We start from the raw sequence: 22,703 nt of genomic DNA, 5'->3' as shown, positions 1-22,703 counted from the left end.
TCTCTATGGATGTCGTTCTATATTTTTGTGAAATTCATTAGATAAGTGTCTCTTATCTGTTGGCACCACCTGCAAATCATCCGAACGGATTGCATAGATAGAAAGACAGCGGAAGTTATAAGGGGCAGACAAAATGAATTAGCTTCAAGTATCTTTTTGTGAAAATCCACATTCTATGGGGTAAAGAATGGTTTCAGGTTTTGATTTGTTTTTTTCAATTTTCTTCTTTGGGGTCGGCTAACATGAACCATCATATAAAACCGTGAAATCAAGTTGTGTCGGTGACACAAATTCTCTCCCTCTACTCTTTCCTATCCACTACCATATTTTCCTCAATCCTCAATACACTCATATCCCTCACCACTACATTCCTTTGCCACTCTTAAGTCCTCCTAACCGGCGCATCAAGCGCTCTTCGTCTTACATTAGTAGAGTAATCGTTTAATTTTTTCATTTCACCAAAAAATTTATATATTTTTTTATTTTATTAAAACATAATCCTGTGCATTGCACGAGGTTTCATACTAATTTTTTTTAAAGAAATATATATACTCTAATCTATATAGTGGAAACAGACAAAATTTGTAATAAATATTTTAAACTTAGTTAACATCTAAAAGTAAATATATTATCGGTGTAATCATAAATACTATATTAATATTATATAAATATTATATTAATTAATTTACATCACAAAAAAAAAAATAATAAATATAACTAATAAAAATTAATTAACCATTATAATAAATATACAAAAAAAAAACAGTTAAAAAAAACAAAAAGACTATATATAAAATTAGATACCAATTTAATAAAAAGTGAAAGCACATTTTACTAAAAGAAGAAAAGAGTACTTCTCTCTCTCTCTCTCTCGGCTAGGGTTTATGGTGAAACGAGTTAGGGATAGATCTAGGGATAGGGGGGCTGTGGCCGGCGAGGGGTGGTCGGATCAGGAGGGGATTTGCGGCAGGGAAGGGGGCGGCGGCCTGGTGGTTTGGGGCGAGAAGGGTGAGGCGAGTTTAGGTGGCGGCGGGCGTGCGCCTGGTGTAGATCGGGGCGGGGCGCTCGGCAGTGTGGAGGCAGGGGAGATCAGGGGCGTCGGCAGGAATCTCGTGGGAATGGATGGAGCGTCGGCAGGGTTCTCGCGGGCGGCGTCCGTGCGGCTGGGGTCGGATCTTTGTGATCCACGGGCGCCAGAGTCAGCAAGGTTGTCGCGGCTGGAGGCGGATCAAAGGGATATACGGGCGGCTGGGTTTTCTGATGCCGGGGGCAAGGCTCCCCCAATCTCGGGGGGAGATGTGGGGCGGGGGGTGCCTGGCGCAGGGCTATGCGCCGATAGTGCCGGGCACTGCCCAGGCGCTGCCGGCTCCTCGGCCGGGCAGTGGGCTGGGGCTGTCGGCGCAGTGCCTAGCGCGAGATCCTCTCCTCCGGGCAGTGAGGGACAGGCAGGGGCAACGGCGGGGAGGCAGGCTGCCTCGGGTCTGGATGTTTCTATTAATTCGGGAAGGGTGGGTGTTGAAGGAGTAGCTCATGGGAAGACAGTCTCCCCCAGACCTAGGGTTCAGATGAGCGAGGTTGGTAAAAACTCTTGGAAGGACACGGTCATGGGGGTGGCTGAGGAAGAGCCGGTTTTAGAGGAAGTTTTAATGGTGGGAGAATCTGATGATATGGTCTCGGATTCTGATGAGGAATATAATGGCCAGGAGGATCCTCTCTGTCCGGTCATTAGACTTTCCGCTGCAGAGAAGCGTGAGCTCAGAGAGAAGTGGAAGGTGTCTTTGATTGTTACTGTCCTGGGTAAGCGAATTAGTTTTAACTATTTTGCCCAAAGAATACAAGCGCAGTGGGCAAGGAAAGGTAAAGTCAGTATTACTGACCTGGAAAATGACTACTATGTCATTAAATTTACCAGGGTTGAGGATTATAATTCGGTTATCAAGGGAGGCCCATATATCATTTCCAATCATGTTTTGGCCTTACGGCCTTGGGTTCCTAATTTTAATCCTCACGACTGTTTGGTTAACAGGATCTTGACTTGGGTAAGATTCCCGGGCCTTCCCATTGAGTACTACAGTGAAAACTTTCTTAGTAAAATAGGAGGTTTGGTTGGTAAGGTCCACCATGTGGACAAAACTATAATTGGGGCCATTAGGGGTAAGTTTGCTAGGGTTTGTATAGATGTTGATCTGGCTAAACCTTTACTTTCAAAGTTCTGTGTTCAGGATAAAGTGTTCTTCATTGAGTATGAAGGTTTACATAACATTTGTTATGATTGTGGCATGTATGGTCATTCTCAGGAGGGTTGCCCTAAAGGGGAGAAGGTTGTTAAAGAGAGGGTTGAGAGTAGTGTGGGGATATCTGGAGGGAACCAGGGGAACAAAGGGAACTTTGGTCCCTGGATGGTGGCAAAGAGGCCCGCTAGACGTAGGAATCAACCTTCAGTGGTTCACAATCATCCTCCTGATATCAACACAAATTCTAAGTCCCCTGCTTCTAAAGCTACTGTTATTCCAAATGTCAGGGAGAAGCTTGTCCTCAAAGCTAGGGAGGAGACTGAGGCTTCTTCAGTAGTCTTGCCTGGTTCCAAATTTGGGGCCCTGATGATTGAGGAAGTTCAAGAGTCGGACCAAGATGAGAATCATATGGATCAGAGCATGCCAGGATTGGAGTCTGTAGATCCAGTCGAGAAGGTGGTTGAATCTGTGAACCCGCTTTTTGTCTCTAAAGAAGAAGCCCAGGGGGGGACCCTGACCCTTGCAGCTAGAAGGATGAAGAAATCAAATGAAGTTAGTATTCCTGTTCCTGGTATTGATCCTGGGATTGGGAAATCTATGGGAGTTAACAAAACTAATATGAAAAAGCTTAAAGGAAAACAAAAAAGTGCCCTTAACACTTTGGCTTTTCCAGATAAGAGGGGGCCTGCGGGTACCTCGGGAAGGCTCTCAGGAGCCCCTAGTAAATACCTGGCTTAGGGTAGGGGTGTGGTCAGTTGTCCTCCTTTCTATGGATTTGTTATGTTGGAATGTTAGGGGTGCGGCTAGCAAGGCTACCCGTATCCATATTAATGATCTTATTAAGCAATTTAATCCATCTTGTTTTGCTCTTTTGGAAACTAAGATTAGTGGTGAGAAAGCAGATGAGGTGGTTAAGAAGTTTAGGAACTGGTACTGTGTTAGATCGGAGGCAATTGGCCGGGCTGGGGGGATTTGGCTTTTTTGGAGGCCAGATCAGATTCATTTTGATGTTCTTAGCATGGATAAGCAGTTCATTCATTGTAAAGTGAGTATTTCCGGCAATACTCCCTTTTTGTTTACCCTTGTGTATGCCGAACCTATCTTGTCTAATCGAAAACGGCTCTGGGAGGTTCTCTATTCTATGAGTGTCAGCATTTCGGAGCCCTGGTTTATGGCAGGTGGCTTTAATGATATCGCCTTTATGAGTGACCAGAGAGGGGGATCCAATCATTATGTTAATCGCTGTCTGCACCACAAGAATAGTATGGATTTATGTGGGCTTTCCGATCTGGGGGCTTCGGGTCATAAATTCACTTGGAAGCGTAATAATACCTTTGTTCGATTGGACAAAGTCTACGCTAATGTTTTCTCTCTGACTTCCTTCCCTGAGTGCTCTGTTTGAACCTCCCATTCCGTCATTCGGATCATTGTCCTATTTTGTTTAGACTTTTGAGAGGTAAGCATCCTAGGGGTAAGAGACCGTTCCGGTATCAGTTGGCTTGGGAGTCCCATCCTAAGTTCAAAGAGTTCGTTCACGAGAATTGGATACCTCATTCGAATGTCCTGCAAGCTGCTGAAGGGTTCAGGAATAAGGTGCAGGGGTGGAATAAGAATGTGTTTGGGCATATTATCAGAAGGAAGAACAAGTTATTAAAGAGGATGGAGGGTATTCAACGCAGGTTGGAGGGGAGGTTTGATCATAGCCTGGAGGGCCTCCTCAGAACCCTTCAGAAAGAGCTGGAGGCTGTGCTTAGGCAGGAGGAGTTCCTTTGGTTCCAGAAGTCTCGGAAGTCCTGGATTAGAGATGGGGATCGTAATACCAGATACTTCCATCTTTCTACCCTGATCAGAAGGCAGAGAAATAGAATTGAGGCCATTAAGGATTCTAATGGGGATTGGGTTTATGAAGATGAGGTTATTCGGAACTTAGCCCTGGATTTCTACAAGGATCTGTTCAAAGAGGATCCTGTTCTTTTGGAGAGGGCTCACTCTATTGCTACCTTTCCTTTAATCAATGAGGAAAGTAGTCAGGAGGCCTTTCAACCTATTTCCCGAAAAGAGATTGACCAAGCTATCTTCAGCATTGGGGCTTCTAAAGCTCCTGGGATTGATGGTCTTCCGGCGGGATTTTACCATAAGCATTGGGATGTCGTGAAGGAAGGCATCTATAATTTTATCTTTGGGGTGTTTAGTGGTTCGAAGGATATTGAGCTGGTTAATAGAACCCTCCTGGTTCTGATTCCTAAGATTGATAAGCCTTCTTCCTTTTTGCATATGAGACCTATCAGTCTTTGTAATGTTCTTTACAAAACTGTTACAAAGATTGTGGCTAATAGAATCCGTGGCATTCTTCCTGCGATCATTTGTCAGAATGAGGGTAGCTTTGTGCTTGGTAGACAAATGATGGATAATGTGGTGATCGCCCAAGAGATGGTCCACACGATGAAGATTAGGAAGGGGAAGAAAGGCATTGTGGCTCTGAAGCTGGATTTGGAGAAGGCCTATGATCGAATTAATTGGGATTTCTTGATGGAGAGCCTTGAGAGAGCTAGAATCCCGGACAGCTGGAGAAGATTAATTAAGGTATGTATTTCTTCTCCTGTGTTTCAAGTTATGGTCAATGGGGATATGTCGGAGGAATTTTCCCCGGGCAGGGGAATCCGTCAGGGGGATCCTATGAGCCCTTTCCTTTTTGTTATTGCTATGGAGAGGCTCTCTCACCTGATTCAGGATGCGATTGATAATGGGAGTTTCCACCCTGTGGCGATCAACAGCTTCTGTCCCCAGGTGACTCACTTATTCTTTGTTGACGATGTCCTTATCTTTCTTGAGGGCAATGAGGAGCAGTTGAGGGTCATTATGGATATTCTGGATTGTTTTTGTTCGGCCTCTGGGCAGAAGCTTAATATCCAGAAATCTAGGATGATGTGCTATAAGAATATGAATCAGAGAGTTTGTAAAAGATTAAGTGATCTCTCAGGTATTCCTCTTACTGATTCTCTTGGGAAGTATCTGGGCGTTCCCCTCCACAGTGAGAGTGTGTCTAAAGGCTCCTTCAAAGATACTTTGGATAGAGCTAATACGAAGTGTGCCACGTGGAAAGCCAAGACTCTGTCTCTCGCTGGCCGCCTCACATTAATTCAATCTATTAATTGTGCTGCTCCCAATCACATCAGGCAGGCTTGTAAGCTTCCGGATCCTGTGCTTAATGATCTTGATAAGATTAACCGTAGGTTTCTGTGGGGGGAAGCTGCGGAGGGCAGGAAGATCCATCTAGTGCCTTGGAGTGAGGTTTTCCAGCCTAAAGATTCTGGGGGTCTGGGAATTAGGAAAGCAAAGGACAATAATAAAGTTTTATTAATGAAACTCCTTTGGCGTATGTGGAAAAGCCCCTCCTCTCTTTGGGTTCGCCTCCTTTGTGGTAAGTATCGGAAAGACAAAATCTTCGGGGGCCCGAAAGAGAGAGTTGCTAATTGTTCCTTCCTCTGGAAAGGACTTAGCGCTGTGTTTGATGAGTTCTGCTCGGGAGTTGGCCTGGAGGTGGGGAATGGTAAGTCCATTAGTTTCTGGTTTGATAACTGGATTGGGGATAAACCGTTAATTGAGGTGTGTTCTTCCCCCCCCCCCCCCCCGCCTAGTGATATCCGCAACTGGAGGATTGCCGATGTGGTGGACTCGGAAGGGGACTGGATCTGGCCGAAGTTTGATACTTTCTTTAGCCTTGAGACTCTCCTTAGAATGCGGGGAGTGAAGGTGAGTAATCAAGAGGAAGACTTGGATAGGCATTGCTGGGCGCTGACTAACAATGGAGTTTATTCTTGCAAATCGGCCTTTGAAGCTTTCTCTCTCAACAGATCTGATCCTCCCTCAGATGTTTGGAAGTCGATTTGGGCCCTCAAAGTTCCTTACCGTATTAGGAGTTTCCTGTGGCTGGGCGTTAAGGACAGGCTTCTTACTAATTCGGATAGGCACAAAAGGCACTTGGCTGATTCTGGAGCTTGCAGTAGATGCAGAGGCCATGTTGAGACTTTGTGCCATGCTCTTAGAGATTGCTCTAATAGTAAAGAGGTTTGGAGGAAAATTCTCCCACACCATATTTTCTCTTCCTTCATGGCCCATTCTGAGGTCGACTGGTTCTTTGATGGTATTAGTGGCAAGTTACTTCCATACATGGAGCATGGTGACATTTTCTTTGCTATTATCTGTCACTAAGTTTGGAAATGGAGAAACGAGGAGATTTTTGGAGATAAAACTGTATTTATGACAAACTTAGCGGAATTCTTCTCGAAAAAGCTTTTCTCTATTATCGATAGTTTCAAAGGAGAGTCCCTTGCCAGATCCTCTCAGTGCTGTGATGTCCATCTCGTTGGATGGAGCAGGCCAAGAGAGGGGGTTGTGAAGCTGAATACTGATGGTTCCTGCCTCAGTAATGGTAAGATTGCGGCTGGAGGTGTGCTTAGAGATGCAGGGGGCGCCTGGCTTTCTGGGTTCTCCCAGAACTTAGGGTTGGTTCTTCCTTCTCTGCGGAGCTCTGGGCTATTCTCACTGGAATCAATCTTGCTAAAAGGCTGGGTATTAAGAGGCTCTCTGTGGAGTCTGATAATATGGAAGCTATCAAAATGATTTCTGAGAATCATTCTATGGGTCTTAACAGTCGCAACCTCATCAAAGCTATTAAAAGGCTTTGCTCCTCCTTTGAGTTCTTAGAGTTCAGTCACATATTTAGATAGCAGAATCGAGTTGCAGATCGCTTGGCGGCGGCGGGCTATGAGGGGACGTTAGGTGTTACTACCCTTTCTGTTTCCCCTAATTTCATCTCTCCTCTTCTTTTAGAAGATAGGATTGGGGTTAGCTTCCCTAGGCTAATTCCTGGGTAGTTTGTTGTTGTTTGTTTTTTCTTTTCCTTTTCTACCAAAAAAAAATGAAAATAAATTAACTATTATAATAAATATACAAAATTAAAACAATAAAAATATAAAATACTAAAAATCGAAAAAAATAATTATATATCTATAATAGCTAAACTAGGAGAATAATAGTTTGAAACTGAGGTGACAAAATTACAAAATTCTAAAAAGAAAACGAAATTCTCTCTTTATCTTTAGGTGGGTGCGATAAAGACATGTCCATATTACCTCCAACTTGTATTTCCCTTCATTTAATTGGATTTTGTCAGTTTTTCGTAGCACAATATCTCATTCGTTTAGCTCAATTAGCTTGGCATGTTCGTTGTGGTAAGCAGCAATTAGCTGTTTGTAAGCTGTTATGCGGATGTAGGTTTTATCACTTCTTTCTTCTAGACTATCAAGTCCCCTTTTGAGATTTGCCTCATTGAGCTCCTCGCAATATTATGAGATTTGGTTACTGGGTAATCTTAACTTCAAAGGGATAACAGCTTCTGTCCCATAATGAGAGCAAGGGAGTTTCTTTGGTGGCCGGTCGATGACAGGTTTGATACGCCAACAACACACTCATTAGTTTATCTGCACAGTTTTTTTTGAGTTCGCTCAATCTTTTTTTTATTCCATTGGTTCGTTGATTTTTCTTTTTCCAACCACCTACTTGTTGGTGGAATCTAATGATTTTATGAAAACAAAATATAAGGTATTGAGTCATTTAAATTAAAATTTAAAATTTATTTAATTTAAGTGTATTTGATAACAATTATTTCTTCATCACTTAAATTAGTCAATTAAGTCAAAAAATCACTTATTTTGATAAGTCAAAATATTTAACTTAACATTATAAGTTAAATATTATCAACCAATATTTTTATAATACTTACATTATTTAATATTTTTCAACACTTAAAATTCAGTACTTATTTTTTTCAGCACTTCATTTTCAGTTTTATCCTATCGCACTTAAATTTCAAAGAAGCCAATTCATTTGTTAAATTCTTTGTTTAAAGATGACTTCTAAACATAATGCAATTCAATACACTAAAATATGTAACAGATTTAGTTTTTAGCATTTTAACATAATTTTTATAACTTTGTTAGTAATATATTAAAATATCTTAGATATAATTGATATTTGGAAGGTCTGAAAATAATTAATTTTTTAATAAAAACAAAACAACACATTCTTTAATTGTAAAATTAAATCAATATTGATGTGTCATGTGCACATTCCTCCATTATCTACATAAGCTTGATCCATACATGTGGATATATTAACCCGAATATATTTCCAAACTTCATTTTGATGAAGGGAGTAGGAGAAAGATATATAAGGAGCTCTTCCGTACATGGCCACAAATTTAAGAGGCCCAATATTTTTTATTATACAAATCTAAATAAATTATTGTTATTGATTATTATGTGAAAAATTAAGTAAACGTTAACTTATCCAGAAAATTAACGCTCTAAAGGTCTTAATGGTCCAATTTTTTTTATTAGTATACAATATTTAATTAATTATATTTATTATCTTAAAAATTAAGTTAAAAGTATTTTGATGTTTCATTTTGTATAAATATTATTATTACATAAAAGCATTAATTTTTTTAATAAATATGACCTAATTTTTTATTTAGCACAGGGCCCAAAAAACGTTGGAGACGGCCTGATTTTGATCTCATGGAAATTATTTGTTCTTCCATGTCTTAATTATTTGTTTTTTTCTAAAGCATGAGAGAGAGAGAGATCAGTTTTGATATTATGGGCAAATATATTCAACAATATATTATTCCAACAAATTAAATAGATGGATTTGATGAAAATGAAAAGTCTAACAAGAATGCAGTGTCTGTTTGAGCCGCGGAAAAGAATATGCTTTCAAATAAATTTAATTCAATTCAATACAATTTAGGTCTTTGTTAGTTTTGGCGGACCATTGTTTTGGATTAGCTGATTCTATATTTCAAAGTTTGAGTATTGTAATTGTATTATTAGTATTGGTAAATTACACCCATGGCCACTGAACTTTACTCATTTTAACATTGTGATCACTGAACTTCAATTCTTAACGGTATAGTCACTGAACTTTATTCTTTTTAATACCGATGGCAATTGAACTTTAACTAATTATTCAAAATGACATGTAACAACCTCAAAATGAAAATATTCAAGAATTAAAGTTGTTCATAACGACATTTACCATGAAATCATATTTTTTATTTTCCAAAATCACATTTTTTGGAGCTTTATCTCTCTACAAGTTCACTCTCTCTTCTAATTAAAAAACACATAAATGACCTTAAAACGATTTTTTTTAAGAATTAAAGTTCCTTAGAATATTATTAACTATTCGAATTTTTTATTTTGAGGCCATTAACGGTCGTTTTGAGACGTTGAGTGGCCACCGGTGTTAAAAAGTGTAATGTGCAATGACCATACTGTTAAAAAATTGAAGTTCAGTTATTAAAGCATCTCCAACAGCTTCTTAAATTGGCTCTTAAGTTAAAATTTGAGGAGGGAGAATAAAAAATCAGCTCCAACAGCCTCTTAGTGGCTCCTCAAATCACTAAGAGTCTCTTCATCCTCTCTATTAATAGAGAGCCTCTCTCCACCTCTTAGTGCCTCCTAACTTCATTTTTTAATAATAATTTATTATTGATGAGTCTCTCTTCTCACACTATTGGTAATGTAACAATAAATAATAATCTTAATAATAAAATAATAAATAAGGAGTGAATATAAGGAGCATTGTTGGAGATGATATATCTTAGTCACTCTTAAATCACTAAGAGTCAATTTTTTATATTATTTTTAGAGAGTTCACTAAGAGTCTGTTGGAGATGCTCTTACAATGTTAAATGGGTAAACTTCAATGGCTAAGGGTGTAATTTACCCTATTAGTATTACTCAAAACCAATTTTGCTTAAGCCTGCAGACTGCACTATATAATTTCAAAGCTATTTTTTGCCTAGCCAACTTTGTTGTTTAAACTTTCTAGTTTTTCATATTTATATTTCATTTGAGTACTTTAAATGTCTCAAATCTTTAAGAGTTATGCATTCTTTGATAAATTAAAAAATTATTTAATATCCATTGATGTACGCAGAAAGTTTTAATCATCTAAAAATTATTCGACAAGTCTTGAATCGATATAATTTTTTAATCACTTAAATTATCCAATTAATTCAAAATCATTTATTTTGATAACTCAAAATATTTAACTTAAGTTTTTTATATTTAATATTTATTAAAAAGTTGTATCATTTAATATTTTCGACGCTTCTAATATTTAACACTTAAAATTTAATACTTATTTTTACAGCATTTAATTTTCAGTTTTATCAATCAGCACATGATGTGGTTGAATCTTGTAAGTCCAATTGGAAACCCACAATTGGATAAAAACAAGGTCAAAGGGGTGTCATTGTCCGGCTAACCCGCTCTGATGTCTTAGTCAATTTGAAATAAAACTTGAGGATGAACACACCATTAAACCAAAGCTAAGATGTAAGTTTAATGAATGAATGAAGTAGCGTACCTAAAGTTGTGCTTACTTTATTTATACTATGATCGAGTTGTAGAAGACGGTTATGAATTTAGGAGTGGGATGTGCTACATGTCGCTTATTGATAGGTGAACATATGTCCGGATATCGGGGTCTGATATCCTTAAGCCTACTAGACTTGTGATTCACGGGATCGGGCGTGATAGTTGTAATTGGTGGATCCTTGATCGGGTCTTTTGAGACTTTCCTAGCTAATGTCTCCAATATAGGGTCATATTGACCAGTTTTGTATGGTGGCACCACATTCTCTTTTTTAGGTACCGGTTCGGGTTTCCTAAGCACCACATTATAAGTTTATATTCGCCTGATATCAGATGTCCTCCCCTGAGTCTAATTTATCGTTCTTTAGGATGAGAAAGCATTGGCTTCAGGAAGCGTTGTAATTGCCAATTCCTGATAAGTTGAAGGGGGGAATTTGATCTTGATAATTTTGGGATATTTTGAGAAATGAGGGACCGATAAGGAGGTTATACAGGCTCCTAACAGTTGATTTTCTTTTTTCTTAGTCAGCTCATAAATGCAATTATCAGATCATATTTTTTTGTGTGTGCTTTTGGATGTCTTTTAAGTGGACGATGGTTCGTCTTTATTCACCATGTGTCGTAGTTTTGCATTTTTTGAAGGGGTGAGTCATAGGTTGTTAATGTTCTTCAATAATTACTTGTCAGTAATGATGATGTTTGTCATTTCATTTGCCTTATGAGCAATATAAAAGGAGGAAGGTGTTAGCTGCATTTCTTTTATGCCTTGTTCATCTACTTCTTCTTATTACTTCATGTTCTTCTTCTTTTTTGTGATCTCGCAAGTAATTTTGATTTTTTTGAGGAGCAACCTTCCATATTGATCTTAGAGAGATCGCAGTCATTTCTTATTGGTCATCCTGATGATGGATGCGTGTCTCCTCTCCTTTTCTTTCTAGGCGAATAATGCCTGCCATGTTCTGTTGGGTATTTATCCCAAATATGTTGAGTTAGGGAAGCAATTTCCTTCACGAGCAGCGTTGTGGACATTCTAAGAGAATTTTCACATTGTATTTTGAGGCTTTTTTTCATTCTTGGGTAAAGCTTCTAACTTTTGCGAAGATTATCCCTGATATGGGTATTGAACTAAGTGGGTCCCTCTTTCGTCGTCTCTAGAAGTCCAAATTGTGGAGTGGGTGGAGGAAAGAAATGGAGCTGATTAAAGTTGTGTAAGAGATCATGTCTCAGTTCGTTGAGTTTGATCTTAAATGGGACTGTGTAAGTACGATTGGTAACTTAGCCTCACTTATATCCATCCACTTTCCATATCCAGAGCGATGTCCTTTCCTTTTGACTTTCTTCGTACGGCGTGTGCAAGATCGGGAGTGAATTTATGTTGGAATTAATTTTGTGTGCTTTTTATGTCTTTAGATTCGCTTTGTTGTTCTTTGTCAATGTAAAATATAAAGAAGTTTTGACTAAACGTTTCAAGTTTTTGCTTCAATCTTTGTACTATGATTTTTAATCGAATAGACATAGTTATGAGCCTCGGAGGGTTCGAAGTCATTTTATATGTTTAATAGGATTTTGAGAGTGTTTTTTACTAGAGATTGTGATTGAAATCCTTGTAGCATGCATAAGATTGACCTTTAATATAAGGCTTAATACATCATTTGCCCCCTAAACTTGTCTTAAAAGCTTGGTTGATCCCCTGAACTTGCATAAAATATTCAGTTAGCTCTCTAAACTTGTGTAAAATATAATCAATTAATCACTCGGTTGTAAAAAAGTAAGTTATACGCGAAAGATGTGTTGCACACATCTTAAAAAAGTAAAACGACCAAGATCAGGGTATGCGATTCTAATATTAGAGAAGAAAAAGTTTTATAATTGAACAAGTAAGAACTTCCTTTTTAATATTGATGAGAATCAGATCCATGCTAAGAACGAGATTATATTTACGAATTTTAATCCTTTATTCAATAATCCTATGAAGCGTGCGAAGTTAAAAATGAAATAATTTAATCACTTTCGAGTTATATGAAGATGAAATTGAGTAAAAAATCACCATATGAATTTTAACCATTTGGATTTATGGAGAAAATAAAATCAATTCAATATGAATTGATTTAATTCTTTTACAATGGTCAAAATTACAACTTCCAAAAAACCATGTGAACCTAATCAATTCCATGAGAATTGAGTCTTGTTTTCTCATTTGCATTATTATCAAATTATGAGTATTGATTTTCTTTGTCTTAATGGTTGACTAAATAAAGTACTTAAATGCTATTGTATTATTGTTGTTATCAAAGATATGTAAGGACAATTCAAGTAATTGTTTGTATTTGCTTTACCTATTTAAGGGTGGGTTTTTTCATATGTAAGACACAAGTTTGATATTAATAAAAATATTACTCTTAAGAGTTTGTGAGTGGTTTCTCTTGTGTTTTTTGGGGCACTACTTTGAACAGTTCGGGATTAAATCCTTAATTGTTAGAGACTGGGGTTGGGTCTTTACAACCTAGTTTTGTAAGGGTTCTTTTCTGTCTGATCCTGATTCGTTAGCTTTCCTAGGAATCAAATCTAGTTGTCGGTTTTTCGAGGCACTGTTCCTCGTGGGTTCGCATCAGTTTGGTATCAGAGCTGAGCTCTAACTTTTCAGGTTTTATCTATCTGTATTTTTTTTTGTTTTCTGTTATTTTTTTTGTTCCGTCAAACATTAGAATTTGAATTTATATCCTAATCTGTAGTTTTGAATCATTGGATTTAGTTCTTTATTCCAATTAAAATTCATAAAATTGAAAAAAAAAGTACAATAATGAGTTTCTTTTTAAGTTTTGTTTCTGATTTTTAGTATTTTCGATTTGTTTTATTTATAATTTAAAAAAAAAATCAGCAAAAAAAAAAAAAGTTGAAGTGCATTAAAAAAAAATACAAAGTATGCACTAACCAGAAAAAAAAGTGTTGTGAACGTATGAAAAAAAAATAATCAAACTTCCCAAAATTATAGTAAGTGTGAAGAAGAAAGTGTAGTCTTCTTTTGCTTATTTTATGTTCTCTTTCTCATTTGAGGAATTACAACATTAATCTCAATTTGTTTTTTTTCTTTTCTTCCTCCTTTTATTTTTTTTTCACATATATTTTTTTACTAGTCATTTTATCGTCGTTGAAATATTGGTTATCAGTTTGATTTATCCGTGTCCCTTTCATTGTTTAAACGTCTTGCTTCTTAGGTTGTACGATTAAATTTTGATTTTCGATTGTTGAGTTTTTAAAACTGAATTTGTTCTACTGAGTTCTTTAAAGAACGCTGTAAAAGAAATCGAGCGGTAAAAGGCACAGAGTGATGAGCATATAAGAGAGAATAGCCAAAAAAAAAAAAAAAAAATTGAGCGAAACACCGAGTGAATCGTGAGTTTTTATTATTATTTGATCTATTTGAATTTCTTTTGCACAATAATATGGCAGATGATCAAGTGTTAACATTGTTAAACCGCTTGATGGAACATATGAACATCATGAAAGAAAATCAACGAGTTGCTCTAGAAACAAACCAAGGCGATGTAATGTATCATTATGATGATAGTGAAAGATCGACTAGAAATCAGGGTGATTACGGTAGAGAAGAAATAGGTCTTGGGAATGTAAAATTCAAAATATCATCATTTGGTGGAAGAGACGATCCCGAAGCTTATTTCAAGTGGGAGAGGAAAATGGAAATGATTTTCGACTATAACAATTTTTCAGAAAAGAAGAAGGTACGAAAAGCTATTACAGGATTTTCAGATTATGCCTTAATCTGGTGGGATCAATTTGTGACAACCAGAGAGAGGTGTAGAGAGCCACCAATTAATTCTTGGAAAGAGCTAAAAGCCGTTATGAGAAAACGATTTGTTCCTAACCATTTCTATATGGGTTTGTACAAACACATGCCGAGCCTAATGCAAGATTTCAATCGAGTCGAGAACTACTACAACAAACAAGACTTCATATCTCGATATGAGATTATTGGTAACAACGATAAACATACATATGTAAGTGAAGAAAGAAAGGGTGAAAAGACTGGAAAAGTTGTTGATGCATCAGGCAAAGTGAAGGAAGAGTCTGAGAGCACTGCATGCAATGATGAGGATGATGATCTTGAAATTGAAGAACTAACAAAGAAAGATGAAACGCCGCCAAATAAAAAAATTGAAACAAGATCTCAAGTTGAGAATGATGTAGACAAGGTTGAGATTCAATATGTTTCTGCATCTGACCAATGTTATGTTTCAGAGATACTGGTTGCAAGAGAAGATGAGGTGAAAATTGATGAACAACTGTGTGGAGTTGAAAAGACAAATTTTGTTGATTTCGTGGGTGTTGAAAAGATACGTGCTTATACTAACAAACTTGACATTTGTTTGTTTAGTGTTCTAGATTCTAAATTGCAGGTGTTCAAGTCTATCCACGAACAACATTGCGATTTGAGGACGAATCGTCTTGAAGAGAGGGGAAATGATGAGAATCAGATCCATGCTAAGAACGATATTATATTTACGAATTTTAATCCTTTATTCAATAATCCTATGAAGCGTGCGAAGTTCAAAATGAAATAATTTAATCACTTTCGAGTTATATGAAGATGAAATTGAGTCAAAAATCACCATATGAATTTTAACCATTTGGATTTATGAGGAAAATAAAATCAATTCAATATGAATTGATTTAATTCTTTTACAATGGTCAAAATTACAACTTCCAAAAAACCATGTGAACCTAATCAATTCCATGAGAATTGAGTCTTATTTTCTCATTTGCATTATTGTCAAATTATGGGTATTGATTTTCTTTGTCTTAATGGTTGACTAAATAAAGTACTTAAATGCCCTTGTATTATTGTTGTTATCAAAGATATGTAAGGGCAATTCAAGTAATTGTTTGTATTTGCTTTACCTTAAAGGCATTTTCATATGTAAGACACAAGTTTGATATTAATAAAAATATTACTCTTAAGAGTTTATGAGTGGTTTCTCTTGTGTTCTTTGGGGCACTACTTTGAACAGTTCGGGATTAAATCCTTAATTGTTGGAGACTGGGATTGGGTCTTTACAACCTAGTTTTGTAAGGGTTCTTTTCTGTCCGACCCTGATTCGTTAGCTTTCCTAGGGATCAAATCTAGTTGTCGGGTTTTCGAGGCACTGTTCCTCGTGGGTTCGCATCAAATATGTTTTAATCTATTTTGTGAATTATGTCATAACATTCTAAGGCACATACAACATATTTTCTGCATTTAACTTACTTTTTCTTACAACCGAGTGATTAATTGATTACATTTTATGCAAGTTCAGGGAGCTAACTGAACATTTTATGCAAGTTCAGGGGGCTAGCAGAACACTTTGAAAATTCAGGAGGCCAATCAGGCTTTTTGGACAAGTTCAGGGGCAAATGATGTATTACGTCTTAATATAATCTAAGGGAACTTTGACAACGACACTAAAGTTGAAGTAAAGATAAAGAAATGATGTAATTTTTACTATTTATTTTTTTACTATCTATGTATAGAGGAAGTTAGAATAACAATTACAATCGAAAATCTCTATATGGAGAGCATAAGACAGTTTGAGAAGGGCCTTTATTATAGAACTTTCTGAGCGAGTAAGTGTTCTAGTTCTGGGGGACTGGCGTGTCATTTAATTCTTTTAACATATATGTGTCCAAGTTTACACATTCTGTTATTTTGTACGAGCCTTCCCATTGGGTTCCTAGTTTGCCCTTGCCTTTTTTTGGATTGTGATGCCTCGGTGCTACGCATCATGAGGTCGACCAAAAAGAATTGTTGCGACCTAACTTTCTTATCATGAGAGGACTTGATGTTTTGCTTGTATGCCTCCATGCATATGAGGGATTTTTCTCTCATTTCTTTGAGGATATCCAACAGATGCCTCATGTTGGTTTCGTTGTTTGCTTCAGAGTGAAAGTTTGGCAAGAACTGGTCGTTCCTATCTCAATTGGGACGAAGGCTTCGCTATGTGAGTGTGAATGACGTTTCACCCATAGCTGTTCAAGGAATTATCTTGTAGGCCCATAAGACATTATGTAGTTATTTAAGCCAATTGGAGTCGAGCCTTTCCTTGAGGCCTTGCACCATGTAGAGATTCAACATCCATGCATATTTGATTAATGACTGAAGAGAACTCTTTACACTTCTTCAAGGCGTAGTAATGGGGCATGTATCCCTCGTTTTGGACTTAGGGAGGGATTCAATCAACCAACCATTGAAAAAAATTCAGCAACTGTTGTTGCGATGTCAATGAACTTAACCAACACGATTGCTAACATGCGCGATCAATTGAAAGCCAATTTTTAAAAGGTGTTCGACCAATAGTCAAAGGACAAGAAAAATGAGGCCCACGCAAGCGCAACCAGTTCTCCATTAAAAGAAAAAGAAGTGCGACCTCAGTGGTAGAAATTAAAGAGCACCATAGAGAGAAATACCAAACTCTACCATTGAGGGAGGAGAACATCTCGAAAACTTCCAATAGTCCGAGTTACATTCTAAATGGAAACAGACCTAACCCCCATATTGGTAAGGGATTTAAGTTCCTCAAATACACATTCAATAAGCCCTTTGGAGAATCGAGCATTGAATGCAAGACAAAGTTTAGGCACCATGAGTGTAATTTACTAAATTTGGTTGTTAAACGCATTTAGGAAGTTAAAATGTGTTTGGCATGAAGCAGTGTGCGTATCGTACCAAGGATGGCTGCTATTTTTCGGTGGCTCGGCGACACCTACGAAGCTGACTTTAACTTCAGTTTCTTCGTTTTATCCGCCCCTTTCTTCTCTAAAATCTCCTCCCAATTTCTATTCCGCCAAATCTGGTCTTCCTCTTCCCTCCCCATTCCACCTCTCTACATTCTCCGTTAACCATGTCACAGTCTCTCCATCTCTTCACTCCTTCTACTCGCTCCACTAATCTCACTTTCCCTAACCATTCCTTCCCTAAATTCCATTTCCCACCTTCCAATTCCCGGTTTCCGATCACTTTCTCCTCAAAATCTCTCTCCATTAAGGCCTCTACTTCCTCAGATCCCAACTCTGCTCCATCATCTCAAATCCTTGTTTCCGATAACGGCACAGGAGGCGGCGTACTGGTGCCTAACTATGCTTCCGTGGCTGTGACCGATGGCAGTTCGATTGAGGTGGATGCGGTGACGGAGGTTGAATTGAAGGAGAACGGTTTTAGAAGCACGAGGAGGACGAAGCTTATTTGTACCATTGGTCCTGCTACATGCGGCTTCGAGCAGCTTGAGGCGCTCGCTGTTGGAGGTATGAATGTGGCGAGGATCAATATGTGTCATGGCACTCGTGAATGGCACAAGAATGTGATTGAGCGTGTTCGGAGATTGAATGACGAGAAAGGCTTTGCTGTTGCTATTATGATGGATACTGAAGGGAGTGAGATTCACATGGGGGATCTTGGAGGTGCTTCCTCTGCTAAAGCTGAGGTATTTTTTGGACTGGAAGATTGAGGTCGTTTTGGTGTCTAATTAGGCTCATTTTTGTTGGATATGTGTTCCAACTTTGCTGACGCTTCACTAACTGCTTTATGCCGTTTTCCCTTTCAAAATATGCATAATACCGCTATATTGTTAAAGATATGGCATCACTTTCTTTATACCTGAAGTGTCATCATCATTATTATTTGCTTCCACTTGGATAGACAGTGGTGCCTTGCTGATTGCAGCTATCACAATCTGAAATTGAGATGAAAAGCTTTCATAATTTCTTGCAACATGTTTAATCTACGGCTTGTTGTTGAGATAATGGAACTCATGGTAATAAATTTCTCTTCACGTGCAGGATGGTGAAATATGGACTTTCAGTGTCAGAGCCTTTGAATCACCTCTCCCACAACGCACCATCAATGTGAACTATGATGGTTTTGCTGAGGGTAAATTGGCATAATATTATCATTGCTTGATATCATTTTTATGTGAAACGGTATTCCTAATTTTGTGTGCTATTGATACTGTGATGCATACTAATTCTCCAGTAATATTAAAGCAGTAATTCATGTGATACAGATGTCAAAGTTGGGGATGAACTCCTTGTAGACGGTGGAATGGTAAGGTTTGAAGTGATTGAGAAAATTGGCCCAGATGTCAAGTGTCTATGTACCGATCCTGGACTGTTGCTACCACGGGCTAATTTGACTTTCTGGAGGGATGGGAGTCTAGTCAGAGAACGTAATGCCATGCTCCCCACAATTTCCTCTAAGGTTTGTGTTTCTTCTCCCAACCCATTTACCTTGCCTCTTTGAAAAGTAGAAATTAACATGGTTTGCTGACCATGAATGATGTATAAAAACTTGCAATGAATTAGTATCTGAATATTTTTTCTTCTATGATGTAAGCCATCATCATTGGTTTGGTAGTTAAGGTACTGCATCACCCTTGCACTACTAGTACCACATGCTATTGATATAATTTATTAAGAAGAATCAAGTTCATTTATTTTAAGACAGAGAAGATTAAGTAACTATTGTTAACTGTAAGGTTACGTTGGAGATAAGCTATCTGATTGAACTTTTTAAAATAAAAAGTTCCTGTGAATATGATAAGTGCAAACATACCTTTGCACGGCCCAATCAATTATATATTTTTCTGTGTGCAAATCTATACGAGCACAAACGTTATTGAGTATTAACTTGCATATAATTTGAGTATGATGAATGCCATATCACCTGTTTTTGCTGCATTATGTTTTCTAGAATTGTTTTCCACAGAGTTGAAGTATTTTATCTCATGCATACATATTATTAGAGTATTAACTTGCATTTAATTTGAGTCTGATGAATGCCATATTACCTGTTTTTGCTGCATTATGTCTTCTAGAATTGTTTTCCATAGAGTCGAAGTATTTTATCTCATGCATGCATATTATTACGGGGCGTTTGGTATTCTATTGGGATATGGATATGGATAAGGATAAAGGTTGGGATAGGGATAAAGATAAATGGTTGGAATAAGGATAAAAATATGATAGTTGAGGATTATTATTCAATGTTTGGTATGTGGAATAGGGATAAAATAATACATTTTACTATTTTAACCTTATTTAAATTGCATAACATTAATTTGAGGGATAAAATGAACTTTTCCATCCTATTAAAATCGCAGGAGCTTATCCCACCTCCTTATACCACCCCCCTCTTGGGTATAGGATTTGAGGGATAAGACTTATATCCTTCTCTTATCTCCCTAACCTATCTCTAAAACAAACATAGGATAACTCATCTCAGGTTTTTTTATCTCTATTCCCGTATCTTTATCCACTCTAACAAACACACCATTAGAGTATTAACTTGCATGTAATTTGAGTCTGATGAATACCATATGGCCTGTTTTTGCTGCATTATGTTTTCTTGTTTTTTTTTTCCAGAGTTGAAGTATTTTATCTCATCTCATGTTCAAGTCTTGATATTTTCAGGATTGGTTGGACATTGATTTTGGTATCGCAGAGGGTGTTGATTTTATTGCTATATCATTTGTCAAGTCGGCTGAAGTGATTAAGCATCTTAAAAGCTACATTGCTGCAAGGTCTCGTGATAGGTAAGCACTTTTAAGCAGTATGTATATTACCTTTTTGGATTGATGACGAGTGGATTGTTTTTTACCTGCCTTATCATTTGAAGCTGAGTTCAATTTTTTATTATTATTTTATCTTGCACATATTCTGTATACTTGGGAACCTTAGCTTGTCCTAGTTATTTGCTTTTGTGTGCCATTGCAATTTGCAAGCTCTGAACAATATCAATTACTCTTTAACAATGTCTGCTAAAATTTAAAAATGTATGAAGAATTCATGTCTTCCCAGGTTTTATTTGTTCTGATGTTAACTGTCTTTTCACAAAAGAAATGATTGTTACAGTGAACTGACACATTTGATTTTCTGGTGCAGTGACATTGCTGTTGTTGCAAAAATAGAAAGTATTGATTCTTTGAAGAACCTGGAAGAGATCATTCGAGCATCAGATGGAGCTATGGTGGCTAGAGCTGATCTGGGTGCTCAGATACCATTGGAGCAGGTCCCAGCAGCCCAACAAAATATTGTTCAGCTATGCAGGCAGCTAAATAAGCCAGTTATTGTTGCTTCTCAACTACTTGAATCTATGATTGAATACCCTACACCCACCAGAGCAGAAGTAGCAGATGTTTCTGAAGCTGTCAGGCAACGGTCTGATGCTTTGATGCTCTCTGGTGAGTCAGCTATGGGGCAGTTCCCAGATAAGGCATTGACTGTTCTCAGAAGTGTAAGTGTAAGAATCGAGAAGTGGTGGAGAGAGGAAAAACGCCATGAAGCTATGGAACTACCACCAGTGGGAGCTGCATTTTCTGACTGTATTTCAGAAGAGATCTGCAGTTCTGCTGCAAAGATGGGTAAGCATTCTTTGACGAAGTCTACATTTTCTCCAGATGAATCTAGTACATCTTTGGTCCGGTTTGGATAGAATTATGAATATATAACATACAAAACCAAGTTAAGCTGTGACTGTTTAGGCTGGCTTGCATATTTCCTTGGGCTGTTTTTCATTTATGGTTTGGTTTAGTTTAGTTTTGTGCAAGAGACTGCACTCCTCTCACTACAAGGTTAGGATAATAATTTGGAGACTGTTTTACTGTTTAACCATTTCCTATGAACCTCTCAGCAATCAAACCTATACCTGTGGTTGTTGTCCCAAGACATTTACTGCTGGCCCAAGTGGGGAACGGATGGGGATATATGGCATTTCAGATTTGGTTGCCTTCTTGTTCATTCTATTAAAGAGTTGTATACTTTTTAGTTTTTAGGCCTGCTACTTAGAAGAGAAATTTCTATATCTTGTTACATGTACATGGGTTTTTAGACGAGCACTTCAGATCATAAAATTATCCAAAGCTAATGTTTGAGCAGTCAAAAGTGCTCAACTCAATCATGTGAAACTGACATGCTATCTTAATGATTGCGTAGTGCAAAGATTCTAATAGCCAGAGAACCAAAAAGCTTGCATTCTTGTATGCATGTGCCTTTATTGGTTAAAATTATAATGCTAGCTGTGCTTTCTATTTTGCAGCTAACAATTTGGAGGTAGATGCCATTTTTGTTTATACAAAGGATGGTCACATGGCATCTCTCTTGTCTCGCTGCCGTCCTGACTGCCCAATCTTTGCTTTCACAACCACGACATCTGTAAGGAGGCGTCTGAACCTACAATGGGGCCTGATACCTTTCCGTCTGAGCTTTGCAGATGATATGGAAAGCAACCTTAATAAGACGTTCTCACTGCTCAAGGCTAGAGGAATGATAAAATCAGGTGACCTTGTTATAGCTGTTTCAGACATGTTACAGTCCATCCAAGTTATGAATGTTCCATAGATTTCATTATGCCATTTCAACCCTTGTGGACTGTGTATCTGTTATTTGCTATGTCGACGGTTACTGGTTCTACGATTTGGTCAGTGTTGGAAAGATATTTATTGCTGCGAAGGAGAAAAGAGAGTAAGTTGAATTTGATCTAGTTCAAAGGGAGCCATGTATTCAGCAGCAAGGTTGGATCGGGAATATCGTCTCACTTGAGTAGCAGGTAAGTGATTACAATTTTACCAGTGACTTACTTTGTTTTGATTAGATTGAGTGTTGTATTTTACCATGTGTACCGATGAAGATAGAGCTGTAATTAGGAACAATGAACCAATTCACTGTTATGATGTTTAGCAGCTTTGACTTTATAGTCCAACTAATGCTTTAGACCAAGCATAGTTACCAAATTAATAAATAAATATTAGCAGATTTGTTTAAGCTAATTAAGAGATTGGGTTTTCTTTAAAAAAAAAGAGAGATTGATTTTTTCTCTTCTCAACAACATTTTTTACTAGCAACTTTCAGAACTGGCGGCACTGCTTATGTTTGACTTGTAATCTTTAAAAAAAAAAGGTGACCTCTTGGGAAGTCATTATCTGGATAAAGTTTGAAGGAATTCAATATATTTATATTCTACTTTCTTAAATCTTTTATT

General features: G+C 37.5%; 1 protein-coding gene across 1 annotated transcript; it reads left to right on the top strand.

Moving 5' to 3' along the window:
* The first annotated feature begins 17,395 nt into the window (after positions 1 to 17,395).
* Positions 17,396 to 22,491, top strand: LOC136219649 (pyruvate kinase isozyme A, chloroplastic). Its single transcript, XM_066007124.1, has 6 exons — positions 17,396 to 18,153; positions 18,509 to 18,599; positions 18,733 to 18,926; positions 20,138 to 20,259; positions 20,609 to 21,087; positions 21,762 to 22,491. The coding sequence occupies exons 1-6, from the start codon at positions 17,575 to 17,577 to the stop codon at positions 22,061 to 22,063; spliced, it is 1,767 nt and encodes a 588-aa protein (XP_065863196.1). The 5' UTR covers positions 17,396 to 17,574; the 3' UTR covers positions 22,064 to 22,491.
* Positions 22,492 to 22,703: the final 212 nt, after the last annotated feature.

This window comes from Euphorbia lathyris, chromosome 2 (genome assembly GCF_963576675.1).
Source record: "Euphorbia lathyris chromosome 2, ddEupLath1.1, whole genome shotgun sequence".
Taxonomy (NCBI): Eukaryota; Viridiplantae; Streptophyta; class Magnoliopsida; order Malpighiales; family Euphorbiaceae; genus Euphorbia; species Euphorbia lathyris.
Note: the sequence above shows the minus strand (reverse complement) of the source record. Positions and strands in the feature narration are given on the sequence as shown.